Here is a 13,199-nt window from a genome sequence, read left to right on the forward strand (position 1 = left end):
ACTGAATAATTTTATGATGTTTTGGTCTTAGGCGCGCTCCTCGGGCCCCTTCAAACAGCCGTAAAGCCACGGCGGTCGCCACGACCCCCACGGCTCCCGCCTCTCCCACGGTCTCCGTTGAAGCTGCCGCGACCACCTCTGCCTCCTCTGGATCCATTGGAGCTGGTGCTTTCGCGCAAGAATCCACTGGCGGGACGGAATACTGAGTATGGGTTGTCTTCTCTGTTACTCTGAAATTTTCCCCTCGGGCGAGAGTCGTCAAATTTGCGGTCGGAGTCGCCCCCTCTGGAAAATCCCCCGCGACTGCCGCCACGGCCACGGTAGCCGCCACGTTCGCCACGTTCGCCACGTTCGCCACGTTCGCCACGTTCGCTGTGATCCCCGCGTCCCCCATTGTCGCTGCGGCCACCACGGCCTCCACGGCCTGTTCCGCGGCCGCGAGTTCCTGATTGGTAGCCCTTACGTTGATTGTCCTTGAAAGTAAAGTTGCCGTTGGAATGGGACTGGTCGTCGTCGTTCTCGTCCCCGTTCGAACTGCCCTGGTGTGTACCGTCGGCATTATCTTCGTCAATGTTCGTGTTTGAATCGGCCTCTGAATGGCCTAAGGCGGATGTAGGTACAAGAGAGACGGGAGTGGAGGCAGAGGCAGCAGCATCCACGGATTTCTTCAGCATGGCGGAGTAGCTCAATGGCTGGGGCGCTGCGGCTGACTTCTCTGGTCCAGCAGCAGCAGCAGCGAGAGCTGCGTCATCGGGTCTGGTCTTGGTCTCGGCCCCACGCAGGACCTCGCGTGACTTCGAATCGTCGTGCACCCTCATCTTACTAAGCTTGACCTGGACGTCGCCGGTGGGGTCAACCTCGTCCACAGGGTGGGCAGTGCCGAATGGATTGTTCTTGGTCTTCTTGATATCACTGCGGGTCTTGAGGCCGTCTTTCCGGGGCTTGTAGGGCCGGGTGGGATCATCGGCCTCGCTCAATAGCTTGGTTTTCTCCATGTAGTTCATGAAGTCGGCAAAGTCCGCGGGCGTGACGATAATCTCATAGAGCTCCTTGAGCGGCTCGGTCCAGTAGCTGAGAATCTTGTCAAGGTCGCGGGCCGAGTAGAGCTCGGTGAAGGCGACTTTCGAGGCGCGCGTGAAGTTGGCGTCGAAGACATTCGAGTTCTTGAATGCGACGCCCATGGAGGGCTTCTTGTTCAGCTCCCAGAAGATCTTAAACTTGATGAACTTGGTGCACTTGGTCTGGAAGAGGTCCTCGATCTCGGGGCCCGTGAACTGCGAGGGCAGGTGGGCGAACTTGACAATGTAAGGCGGACTGCGGGTCTGAGCCGCACCTTGGAACCCGGCGTGGAACTCGTGGTCCTCGGGCGCGCGCGTTGCGATGCGGAGGGGCGTGTGCTTCAGCACGTCGATGCTGGTGGTGTTGGTGAGTGGCGAGGAGATCGCGTCCAGGTTGATGTCCTCCTCATCCCACGCAGAGTCGCCGAGTGAGTTCTCGTTGAAGAACTCCTCGAGCGACATCTTCTTCTTGTTCGAGCTGCCATTAGTTGCAGAAGCTGGTAAGAACCACCGTTGGGTTAGTATGAAAATAGAGAGAGAGAGAGAGAGCGCCGCGGCGCGGGGCCGGCGGCGGCCACCGCCGCCGCCGCCGCCGACGCGCGCGCAGCGTTGCGTGCCCACATACCCATTGTAGTTTGCCTGTGCGCAGTGCTAATAGTGACTGTGTCTGGACGATTAGTGCTGGGCTCCGGGAGCGCATCTATCTATGTTTCCCTGGGTTTCTTGGCTTTAGTATTTTTCGACCGCGCACGGGTGGCGTTACCCGGCAGGCGGGGCGCATGTGACTGTGCGGGCTGCTGACATAAGCCGCGGGGACCCTATATCACGTGTCACGATAACCCGTCATGTGACATTGAGTCACGTGTTCTTAGCCCACCACGTGACATCCTTTAGTCACGTGCGTTCACGTGATCAGGGGATTTCTAATTGCTTTTTTCGATTGCATGACCGCCGGACTTCGCACGTGACCCCGTCGTCCTCGGTTTCACGTGACGTCAGCCTTCCGCTGTGGCGCGCCCGCACATCTGTGGCGTCTATGGCTCACGTAAGCACGCCGTCCGCCATCGCGGCTTACGTCAAAAGCCCGGCAAGCGCCGCTGACGAGTTTTTTTCACGGGTCGCGCGAGCTGACTCGTAGAGCGGTGCTGGAGATTTTTGCAGTATATGTAATTTTGGACAGAAGATGAGGTCCGAGTTTGGGTTCTGCATCGAGAAGTTTCAGTCCACTGTTGGATGCACCATAACGGGTTTCCAGGCATAAGACCGAAGCAAAGCAAGCAGCAATAGCAGTCCTTTCTGTGAGGACAGGCATTTTCAAGTCGGGCGTATTCTTCCAGCAGGCGTAACGCTATCAGCAATGGGCATTCGGACTAACAGCCAGAAGTGGACGCTGGGGCTGATCTTCCTGGGGGTAGTGGTGATCCTGTGGGTGCTCTCATCGTTTCTGATCAACCAGATCTTCGAGGACGGGTTGTATCGCAAGCCGTTCCTGCTCACTTACATCAACACGGCATCGTTCGTGTTCTACCTGCTGCCGACGTTCCGCGCGGTGTGCGCGAACTACTGGGCCACGGGCAGCTTCCACATCCGGCGCGAGCTCGTGCTCGAGGAGGAGGGCCCGCACGAGGAGCGCGAGCTGCCACTCGACGAAGAGCAGGGCGCTGCGAGCGCGGCCGCCGGCGCGGCCGCGGCGGCGACCACGCTGTCGCCGCTGATACCCAAGGACAGCGCCGAGGCGCCCAACGATGCTTTGACCGGCGCAAAGCTCTCTCTGCGCGCGACCATCCAGCTCAGCGGCCAGTTCTGCATTCTGTGGTTCCTCGCTAACCTCGTGACCAACGCCTCACTCTCTTACACCTCCGTCGCGTCGCAGACCATACTGTCGTCGACGTCGTCGTTCTTCACGCTGCTGATCGGCTCGCTGTTCCACGTTGAAAGCGTCAACCGTGTCAAGGTCCTGGGCTCCGTGATTTCCTTCGTCGGCATCGTCTTCGTCACCAAGTCCGACGCGGACAACACCGCCAGCGCGGGTGAGGTCCACTCCGCGGTCCCCTACAAGTTCCACAACGGCATCTCTTCAGACAACACCGAGGCCTTTGTGATCTTCTGCGGCAACCTGCTGGCGCTTGCCGGCGCGCTGTTCTACGGCCTGTACTGCACGCTGCTCAAGTGGCGCATCAGAGACGAGACAAGGGTCAACATGAAGATCTTCTTCGGGTTCGTGGGCCTCTTCACGCTCGTGCTACTGTGGCCCACCGTCGTCCTTCTGCATTTCCTCGGCTGGGAGACCTTCGAGCTGCCCCCAACGCCCCAGGTGCTGGCGATTGTCCTGTTTAACTGCGTCATCACCTTCATCAGCGACTTCTGCTGGGCTAAGGCGATGCTCCTGACGTCCCCGCTGACCGTGACCGTGGGGCTCAGCACCACGATCCCCTTTGCGATGCTGGGCGACTTCTTATTCAAATCCAGGCCCATGTCGTTCATATACCTACTGGGCGCGGCCCTGATATGCGCAAGCTTCTTTATCGTGAACAAGGAATCCGAGGAGGAGTTCCAACTAGATGAGCACCAAAGTGTTGCTTAAAATGCATATATAGACCTCAATATTAATATTTACACTTCGGACAGCATGGCCTACAGTATTGCGAAAGGGTATCCGGGATCTTTGACCTTGAAGCAGCTCGTGAAGTAGGCGAACACGTAGAATCCCAGTGCCAGAAGCGCCAGCGACACCGCGTTCGAGAGGAAAGGATTCAGCTGCTTCACACGCGGTATGAATATCAGCGCTATGACGCTGGACCCCATGGCGATGTACATGGTGCTCACGCTGAAAATCTCGATGCCAAACTGCCATCCCATGCCACCGCTGAAAAACATAATGTTTCCCTTCTCGTCCTTGGCTAGCAAAGGTATGTTGTTAATCTGCGTGAACTTCAACCCCGTCACAGACGCAAGCACCACGCCCAGAGAAAAGAGCAAGCTAAAAAACCATGCTTTGTTGGGGATCAGAGGCAAGATCTTCTTCTTCAAGACAAAGAAACATGCCAAAGACGCGATAAAATACTGGAAGAACTCCTCCTTGTCGAAGTCCCGCGCGACGCCGAAATACACATTGAGGATCTTTGCCAAAAAGTCTGCAAACAATACAGGGTCCTTGGCACTTTCAGGCGTAATTTGAAACTGGTAAAACACGCTTTTGGACCATGCGAAGCTATCTTCGTCCTTAGGTGGGGGGTATATCAGCATGTGGGGTATGGTTTGTAGGCCGATTTCTTTCACAAAAGAGGAACATTGCGAAACGTCCAGTTTGAAGAAGACCGCTTCTCTGTTGACGTCTTCGGGAAGCTGCTGTTGCATGGCATTTGAGGCCTTCCGCACATTGCCCTCGAATATATCGCAGAGCTCACAATAAACGCCTCCCGACGTGACTTGCGAGGTAGTCACGTACAGGATTGAGTAGAAATTCCTCGAGCCCTGGGACAGCTTTCTGTAGTTGGATTCAGTGACTTCAATAATCCCATCTGCGTCCCTAAGATCGCTAACGTCATCCCATTCCAAACAATTGCCCAATCCTATAAGCGTGAACAGCCAAATAAGCCCGCTGATCCTCATCGTCCTGGCTACTTCGACGGCTTTGCGACCTACTTTAGGAAGATAGCGGTTTAAAGTGTCAAAAAATTCAAGATCATAAACAATTTGAAACTGAACCTTACTGAACCCGCCATAGATGAGCACGCTAATCCAGCTGCTTGCAAATTACTACGAATCGGTCATTGAGTGCGAAAGGATATACTATGAGCATGTAAATTGCAGTAAGGTCCAGCAGGAGCCCATGCAGAGGGACTCATTACTCGTGAAGGAGACAATCAGCTTACAACGGCAGATTGCCCAACTGACAGCTGATTGCAACCAGCAAAAGCGTGAAAATGAACGGCTCAAGCAAGTCCACAAGACCCAGCTGGCACTGCTCGAGTCCAAACTCGAAAACGCGCGAAAACATTCGAGGCCCAAAACCCCTGATGGGGCTACGCGTCGCGACAAAGATTCAAAATCAGTGCACCTATTAAGCCCGATTAGCAAGAAGAAGCCGAAAGCAAATGGAAGCAGTAACGGTATTGCAGGTGCTCATGGTACACCCTCTGCTGGTCAGAGTAATGGCCTGCGACATGCTATATATAAAAACAAGCCGACTCTGTTCGACGAGGACGCAAGCGAAGTTGCTGAGAATTCAAACGAGATATCGTTCCTGACCTCAATTAAGGGCAAGGATAAACTAGCTGATATAGTGCTTCCAAAGGACACATTAGATTCATCCAGCGACCTCGAGGAAGAAAGCAATGACGACGCGAATACTGCCAAAAAGAATCCCGAACCCGAGCAAAAACAGAAAAAGCGCAGGCTCACTAAGAAGAGAATACAGAGGGTAGACAGTGATGGTGAAAATCATTTGCTCTCAACACAGGGCGAACAATGAGGAGGTCCTAAGCTCAATTTATATCTTCATTCCTGTACACATTACATCTAGAGTTTCGACCGAAGACCACTGAGCCTGTACTTTACGTCTTTCAGCAGCTTTGTTTCGGGCTCCCAAACGTCAAACTCATGAAATAGATCAACTATTTGCTCTCTGCCTATGTGGAGGCCTGTTTCATAAAGCAAGCCGCGCATGCACCACGGCAAATGGTAAGGGTTGGAGCCCAACTCATCAACTTGATATGTTTTATAGGCAACAGCTTGGGGAGTTGGTAATTCAGAGGTTTGTAGTGCGAATTTGATTCCCAAATCATAGACCTGTCCTTCGTTGTAAATCTTGGAGTGTCCACCGCCTGTAAGGGTGCCAGCCAGTGATCCACTCACTTCCTTTATGATTCCGTGATCATCATATCCCAGGTTATTCAGGTGATTGGCGATGCCCACTATGCGAGTTATAAAATCAGGAGTTTTGGAGTCCTTGTCGATGAAGGTTGCCTTAAATATGTTTGGATGATGTGCGAATAAGCATGTTGAAGAATACAAAGGAACCAACTGGTCATTGATGGAGCCAACAAATGTAACTTTTACATTACTAGCGATAATAAGTCTCAAACTCTGAATGAACTTCTTCGCTTGCAAGGAGTGAAAGTTTTGGAACTGAAATAATTCCCTCATCGAATCACTTTCGATAGTGGAGTAGGCACGGACAAAAAGTGTCTGGTCAACTCCGTAAAAAGGACCGTTGTTCACGCCAGCCATTGCAAGCACGCTTACGATTTTCCGTCTCTGAGACTGGCCACTTTTCTTGCCCGACTGAGCTCCATTTTGGTCTACTTCAATAACCCCAGCTTCAATTAGCCTTGCCAGCAAGATTATTGTCACTGGGCAGCCCTGAGAATGTGCTACAAAATAGACAAAGTCTGCTTTGTTGATCTCATCGGCCCATTTCTTAAGAACTTCGAAAAAGAATTCAACGCGATCTAGGACTTTTCCCTCTCGTTCAAGTGCTATTTTGCTAATTTCGACAGGGGTGTCTTGTTCTCTAAACCACCGTATCACCGCTTTTTCTGCCTCTGTTATGAACTTAGTAGAAGTTCCCGTGGGCTCGCCAATCAAGGGCCGGATCATTTTAGTGGGAAAGAAACCATGAACTCCAATCAAGAGTACCCTGACGGGCTCTTTCGCATTGGCTCTTATCGAAGCAATACTTGCACTCGGTTCTATGCGATATAAACTTTTTGGCTGGAATTTTTCTTTTGACAGAAGATTCCATTTGTGGCCGTACTTCCCAATACTCGAATAAATAGAGGCCATTGTGGTGAGTTCGGGCAAAATTTCGAACTGAGGAGTAAGAATATTGGAGGAATAGCCTTGTTCCTCGTTTTTGCTCTCCAGGTTTTGCTCGCCGGCTGTGTCATCCTTAGATCTTTTCTTGTATAAAAGAGCATCATCTGATACTCCAGTAATAATCTCATTTATCACAGGCTTCGCAATATTGGTGCTGCTTCCAGGCGAATTTAAAACCTCTGCGGGCTGTTCGTTGCCGCACTCGGCGCTTTTGCGATTCCAAAAGGACCATGCTCGCTTTCGAGGTTCAGCACAGGTTTTCGCCTCTTCGGACTCTTCAGGTACAGTTGCGGTATCTTTGTTGGCTTGATCCGCTGATGGATCGTTTTTAACAAAAGTGCGAAGTGAGGTTATGGATGGTTTGCGCCACCAGCCCGCACTTCCGCCCGCTGTGCCTTGCGTCTGATTGCCGCTCGGTAATTGCTGAACCCCTTCATTTCTGGAACCCCAGAGCGACCAGCCTGCGGGGGGGCTAGTAGCTCTTTTGTCTTTGCTTTCGCCACTTTTGATGCTCTTCGCCGCCGCTGGCGTGCTTCGGTCGACGTTCTGAGATTTTATCGATGATACGGATGACTTAATGCTGGACTGCGATCCCATCGACTGTTTGTGTAAGTGTAAGTGAAGTTGTCGAAAACGCCACGTTTTCTGCAAGCACCTTTTTAGAACCTGTATCGCCTTGGGGTTTGAACCAAATATCCAAATAACCTATTGATTGCCTTTTCGAAGATTTGAGTTTACTCTTAGCGTTTTGATTTTACAGGTAGGAATTTCCTTAAATTTCGATAATGATCAAATGTTTCGTTCGTTCCTGCTTTCGACGCTTCGACCAAAGGAAGACGATGTCTGCGAACGGAACTAAGCGCCTAAGAACGGAGGGCCCCCCGGGGGAAGGAACTAAGAAGCAGAAGACTTTGATGGAGTTTTTTGGTGGTAAGAAAGTTTCCCCAGCGAAGAAGAAGACAGATGCGACTACAGCTAAAGTCTTGGACACTGGGACGGTGGCAGCGGCAATCCCAAAGCGCGATGGAGCAAGCTTACATCAAATTGGTCAGCAAGACAAATCAGAATTTAGAAAAAGTCTCACAGAACGCCAGTTGAAGCTGCTAGGGCTTGAATTGGACACATTGGATGACGAGTGGTTTGCCAAGCTGGTTTCAGAATTCACGAAGCCATATTTTCTCAAATTGAAAGATTTCGTTATTGAGCAACAGCAAACCGCCACGGTCTTTCCGCCTCCGCAAGATGTCTACTCTTGGAGCAGGCTAACACCTTTCGATCAGGTTCGTGTTGTGGTTATTGGGCAAGACCCATACCATAATTTCAATCAGGCGCATGGCTTGGCTTTCAGTGTTAAACCACCAACTCCGGCTCCACCTTCCTTAAAGAACATTTACAAAGAGCTCAAAGAGCACAATTACGCGGATTTCCAAATTGACAACAAAGTCGGAGACTTGACCCACTGGGCCACCCAGGGTGTTCTACTGCTCAATACATGCCTTACGGTAAGGGCGCACAACGCTAATTCACACTCAAAGAGAGGTTGGGAACAGTTTACGAAGCGCGTCGTCCAGCTTATTATTGAGGACCGGAAACGTTCTGGAAAACCGATAGTGTTCTTGCTTTGGGGCAGCAACGCGGGAAACTTGGTTAAGGGGCTTTTGGGCAGCCCCCCTGTGAACTTCCTGATGCTGAGCTCTGTCCATCCATCGCCACTTTCTGCGAGCAGAGGTTTTTTCGGTAACAAGCACTTCAAGAAGATAAATGAATGGCTATACGACAGAAACGAGCCAATGATAGACTGGAGCGTAGTACCGGGTTCGAAAATCAAAGAGATTGAGAATAAGAATCTAGTATTGGACATTTGATGAGCTTTCCACGAGTTATGACCGAGCACTTAAATTAGTCACATGCTTCATTCGCGCGGCCACGAGACAGAATTTATCTGAAGTTCTTGATAGAGGCCTTTAATGTGATGGGGTATTTATAATTACAGCCATAGTGTGTTTTGTGAGTCGCAGTCATGAGCATAGAGACTTCCTTCGAAACAGGCTCTGCAAAGCCTGATGAAGCAAGTTCATTACCTGTGGCAAGCCCATCGAAAGATGGCGGCAGAACGACAAGTCACGTACCGAAAAAGAGAGTAAATAAAAGCCTTCTCTCGCTTCTCAATGACGCTTGTAAGTACTCTGCATACAGTGAGTACTCAATGCCTAGCGGGTTTCTGAGAAGAAAGGGGCCAAACAGTTGTGAGACCACTGCAAAAGGTGATGGATTGCAGAAGGAGACACAAGGCAGCGATATTAGCTCCAGTTCCATTTCAGTTGCTGTGCGGAAACAGAGACCAGCCAGTAAGAAGCGACAAGCGGAGCTATTGAACAATGGTTCAAACGAGAATCTTCAGGAAGCAGCTACCAAGAAGAGGCCCTCACGAATCAAAAAGGCGAGTCATCAAAACAAGCGTTCCTTTAAACTCGTCTCCGAGACCGCACATACGCCAGAGGTTTCAATGGGCCTCCAACCGGACGTTACCAGCTCACAAAATGATTTAATGGACCACGGAATCTTGCGTAAAGAATTAGTGGTTTCACAGCGAGCCAACTCTTTCATAGAAGACCCAATTGAGCATTTCACTTGCCGGCGCGATTTGTTCGACTCCGACGCTTTGCAGAGCAAGGAAATGTTTGAGGACGAGCTAATTCATTCTCGTTCATTAAGCGATCCCCCACACGTAAACCCAAATGTGGTAAAGTTACGGTCGATATTGTATCCCGATTATGAAGAAGAATACATCGTTGATTTCAGTACGGATCTTTCGAAGTACAACCCAATGAGCGAGATTGGGCGAATAATTGAATACACCCTGCAAATCTATGTCCCTACAAAATTTGCCAATCAATTGCGTAAGAAGGTGGTTCAGCCGCTCAACAAGGCATTTGATGAACAAAATCAAAAAGGTTTTATTCAGGCTGTTGAAGCGTTTAACGAACTTGTAAAAAAAATACCTAGAGCAGACATTGTCGAGCGCTTGCGTCGCACTAAAGCAGTCCCCACATCCTTTTTCCACAGCCTACTGCACATGGTGTATGTTAGAACTATTCATCCGAAGGCGAGATCACTCAAAGAGTACCGAGCTTTCAGTAATAATGTGTACGGTGAATTACTTCCAAACTTTTTGACCGCTGCTTATGCACAATGTGGCCTGAAGCCTGGTGATATTTTCATGGATCTCGGCTCAGGTGTGGGCAACTGCGTTTTGCAGGCAGCATTAGAGTTTGGATGCAGTTTAAGCTTCGGTTGTGAGCTCATGCCCAGTGCCAGTGATCTGACGACGACACAGGAATCGGAACTACAGAGAAGGTGCAGACTCTGGGGGCTAAAGCTGTGTCCTACCCAATTTTCATTGCGGACAAGTTTCGTCAATAATTCAACTGTTGATGAGCTACTTCCAAAATGCGATGTGCTGCTCATCAACAATTTCATATTTGACGCGAAGCTCAATCTGCAGATCCAGAAACTTATTCAAGTTCTAAAACCAGGCTGCAAAGTCATAAGCTTAAAAAACCTCAGGCCCTTTGGATATACGATAAACTTCGACGATGTGGGCAACATCATGAACCGTCTCACTGTCAAGAAATACGACCTCCCGGAAAACAGCGTTTCTTGGACACATCGCGGCGGTGAGTATTATATCTCCACAGTAGGAGAAGACATTGACGAGTCCATTTTCACGACTCACTCGAAGGGCCGTGTAAGGATGGGGAGGAGGGTCAAGTACACACGTTGAAAAATATGACCGTGTCAAGTATTTACATATGATACAACCACCAAGCGTAACTCGGAGAAAAGCGAAGGCGTAAAGGTGAAGAATGTAGATTATAGAGTCCGGAAGAGTTGACGATGTGGCGGGAGCAGTCCTGGGAAATCCTCATGAGGGCCGTTGCCTATTCGGGACGCTTACTGGAGGCCGTGTTCCTGGCCAGTCAGCAGGGTGAACACTGGCGCTTGAAGCTTTTCTCTACCCTTCAAAAAGTCCAATTCCATAAAGAAGGCGTACTCGAGCAAATTAGCGCCAAGCTTCTCAATCAACTCACCAGCGGCCAAAGCAGAGCCACCAGTCGCGATGATGTCATCCATAATCACGACATTTGAGCCTTCTGGAATAGACTCGACTTGGATGTCAAAAACGTCACTGCCATATTCTTTGACGTACGTGGCGTGGAGGCACTCGCCTGGAAGCTTGCCTTGTTTTCTCACAGGCACGAAACCAGCACCTATTTCCAAGGCTACAGCAGGGCCAAATAGGAAACCGCGTGCTTCTAGAGCCACAATGTAGTCGATTTTAACGCCAGCAAACTTTTCCTCAAAGTGGGTTTTGAAAGCCTTCACCAACTTTCCAAACAACTGTGGGGATCTGAAAATGGGCAAGAAATCTTCGAACAAAATTCCCTTGCTAGGAAAATTTGGGTATTGGTGTAAAGCTGATCTTAGCTCTTGAGCGACGGAGCTGTTAGGCATTCTGAACTGGCTTTGATTCTGGAGGCTGACTACTTCAACTAGTTGTTGAAAAGTCAAAAATTTTTTTCTGACCTCATCGCTATCATTTCAAGATATAATCTTTAGGGGCGCAACGCGAATTAGGTTGGGCTTCTTATTTTAGCTCAGTGTACTAGCGAGACTTGTTGAATGTCAATTCTTTCTCACGGGAGCGAAAAGGTCGGTGTACCTTATAACGTTGGGCTGACTACAGAGAGTCTTTCTGTGTTCGAAGTATTGAATTCGCTGTGCGTTGTTGAAAATTATGATCAACTTCTATATTACTTGGAAGCAAGGCGATCCGCACTGGCGGTTCCACCCGCTGACGTCTTGATAGTTATGATGACTTTGTCAGTAATACCAGATTTCGGTGCTGCAACCCTGGAGGCAGAGATGGATCCCTACAACGTGGGAAGGGCGTCTCTGGCAACGCGTAGCATAAAACTTCTTAGGCATTTCACAGACATTTTGCTGTCAGAGCATGCGGAGGAAGAAAACCATTATTCTCTTGCGCTGCTACGGAGTCAGTTTTTTATAATGCTGGATCAATTGTCGCTGCGTGGAATAACAAGCACCAGAGTTCGTGAGCGTGATTTTACGAAAAGGCGAAAGACTAATTCCGGCGTACTCTTAGAGGCTTCCCCTAGTATATTTCGGGATGATCAGTCACCGCCGTTGCTATCCTTCAAGAATCCTTATCCTTCCTACGTGAGTTGTTTGGAGCATAGACCAGAGGTCTTGAAAAATATGCCTATAACGAGTAAGCTCAGTCAAGAAGGGGAATTCTGGAACTGCGTGGGATGGGCTTTATATGCCTCGCTGTCCGATGACTCCCATATTTACGAGCGCAGCAAAGTGTGGTTTGCAGTGTTAAGTGTATTATTTGACGCTTTCGAAATGCGAAACAAATACTCCATTGACAGCGAAACTGACCCGACGGCAAACAACGCAGCTCGCCTATCTTTCATCGAGAGAAGTCCCCTTGTAGCACTATTCCGTTCACTTAATTCGCAAGGTTTAATCCAAGCCTTTTGTGACATACTATTTTTGGGATGTAGCTATGAGCTGGCGGGTAAGCTTCGAGTTCATTGCGTTTACCCCAAAGAATTAATGCAAGTCGATACATACGTACCAAAGCTTTTGGCACGCACCTCTTGCAAGTTCACACAATCCATGAGCTTCCGGCATCGTCTTTTAAGCCTTTTCCTGACCATGCTGCGGTCAATTCCTGAAGGCGTTGAATTCTCTAAACCCTGTCTTTCAGAGGCAGGCTTTGTGCGGCATCTTGGTAAAGTTTTGAGCAGCTTTGAAGATACATCCCAGCTTAAACAATTTTTTAGTGTGACAAACCCTTATGAGTTTTTGGATTATATGCCTCTTTTTGCCCAAGCCGCTGCAAATGAAAGCTTAAAGGCTTTTGACGCAAATTATACCTTGAGCTTAGTGGAAAAGCTAGCAAACAACGATCTAGTGATTGAAGAGCTTGGTAATGTGTTTGAGGCAGGCTTTCCTCCGTTGGATGAGAATTATGACAGCCGCCCTGAACAGTTTTACAGCTCCATCGAGAAATGTGATATCTTTTTACTGGTGATACTTAGGTACTGGGAATATATTCATGGAGCTCAGCTAAAAATGACGCGTATGCGTTGTGCTATACGAGCTTTGAGTGTCAGCGACCAAAAAAGGTTGGAGTTTGCCAAATTGAGGGGATGGGATGTATTACATGTACCTTCACTGCACGACCATTTTCTTAGTGTGCTCTCAATTTCACGTTAAAGTCATTTTTGG

At 49.5% G+C, this 13,199-nt stretch overlaps 9 protein-coding genes across 9 annotated transcripts; 5 read left to right on the top strand and 4 right to left on the bottom strand.

Annotated features, from left to right (window-relative positions):
• Positions 1-50: 50 nt before the first annotated feature.
• PSP2 (Psp2p) lies at positions 51-1,520 on the bottom strand (the record flags this gene model as incomplete). Its single annotated transcript, XM_002555177.1, has 1 exon — positions 51-1,520. The coding sequence occupies one exon, from the start codon at positions 1,518-1,520 to the stop codon at positions 51-53; it is 1,470 nt and encodes a 489-aa protein (XP_002555223.1).
• Positions 1,521-2,415: 895 nt separating this feature from the next.
• On the top strand, positions 2,416-3,642 carry KLTH0G04312g (KLTH0G04312p; the record flags this gene model as incomplete). The annotated part of the gene is made up of 1 exon (XM_002555178.1): positions 2,416-3,642. The coding sequence occupies one exon, from the start codon at positions 2,416-2,418 to the stop codon at positions 3,640-3,642; it is 1,227 nt and encodes a 408-aa protein (XP_002555224.1).
• Positions 3,643-3,692: 50 nt separating this feature from the next.
• Positions 3,693-4,670, bottom strand: OST6 (dolichyl-diphosphooligosaccharide--protein glycotransferase; the record flags this gene model as incomplete). Its single annotated transcript, XM_002555179.1, has 1 exon — positions 3,693-4,670. One exon carries the CDS (start codon positions 4,668-4,670, stop codon positions 3,693-3,695), a length of 978 nt encoding a protein of 325 aa, XP_002555225.1.
• Positions 4,671-4,785: 115 nt separating this feature from the next.
• LRS4 (Lrs4p) lies at positions 4,786-5,532 on the top strand (the record flags this gene model as incomplete). Its single annotated transcript, XM_002555180.1, has 1 exon — positions 4,786-5,532. One exon carries the CDS (start codon positions 4,786-4,788, stop codon positions 5,530-5,532), a length of 747 nt encoding a protein of 248 aa, XP_002555226.1.
• Positions 5,533-5,579: 47 nt separating this feature from the next.
• On the bottom strand, positions 5,580-7,475 carry KLTH0G04378g (uncharacterized protein; the record flags this gene model as incomplete). Its single annotated transcript, XM_002555181.1, has 1 exon — positions 5,580-7,475. One exon carries the CDS (start codon positions 7,473-7,475, stop codon positions 5,580-5,582), a length of 1,896 nt encoding a protein of 631 aa, XP_002555227.1.
• Positions 7,476-7,717: 242 nt separating this feature from the next.
• On the top strand, positions 7,718-8,743 carry UNG1 (uracil-DNA glycosylase; the record flags this gene model as incomplete). The annotated part of the gene is made up of 1 exon (XM_002555182.1): positions 7,718-8,743. One exon carries the CDS (start codon positions 7,718-7,720, stop codon positions 8,741-8,743), a length of 1,026 nt encoding a protein of 341 aa, XP_002555228.1.
• A 155-nt stretch (positions 8,744-8,898) lies between these two features.
• Positions 8,899-10,662, top strand: DOT1 (histone methyltransferase DOT1; the record flags this gene model as incomplete). Its single annotated transcript, XM_002555183.1, has 1 exon — positions 8,899-10,662. The coding sequence occupies one exon, from the start codon at positions 8,899-8,901 to the stop codon at positions 10,660-10,662; it is 1,764 nt and encodes a 587-aa protein (XP_002555229.1).
• Positions 10,663-10,832: 170 nt separating this feature from the next.
• Positions 10,833-11,393, bottom strand: APT2 (adenine phosphoribosyltransferase APT2; the record flags this gene model as incomplete). Its single annotated transcript, XM_002555184.1, has 1 exon — positions 10,833-11,393. One exon carries the CDS (start codon positions 11,391-11,393, stop codon positions 10,833-10,835), a length of 561 nt encoding a protein of 186 aa, XP_002555230.1.
• A 168-nt stretch (positions 11,394-11,561) lies between these two features.
• NSE5 (Smc5-Smc6 complex subunit NSE5) lies at positions 11,562-13,187 on the top strand (the record flags this gene model as incomplete). Its single annotated transcript, XM_002555185.1, has 1 exon — positions 11,562-13,187. The coding sequence occupies one exon, from the start codon at positions 11,562-11,564 to the stop codon at positions 13,185-13,187; it is 1,626 nt and encodes a 541-aa protein (XP_002555231.1).
• Positions 13,188-13,199: the final 12 nt, after the last annotated feature.

Source organism: Lachancea thermotolerans (assembly GCF_000142805.1).
Source record: "Lachancea thermotolerans CBS 6340 chromosome G complete sequence".
In the NCBI taxonomy this organism is placed as follows: Eukaryota; Fungi; Ascomycota; class Saccharomycetes; order Saccharomycetales; family Saccharomycetaceae; genus Lachancea; species Lachancea thermotolerans.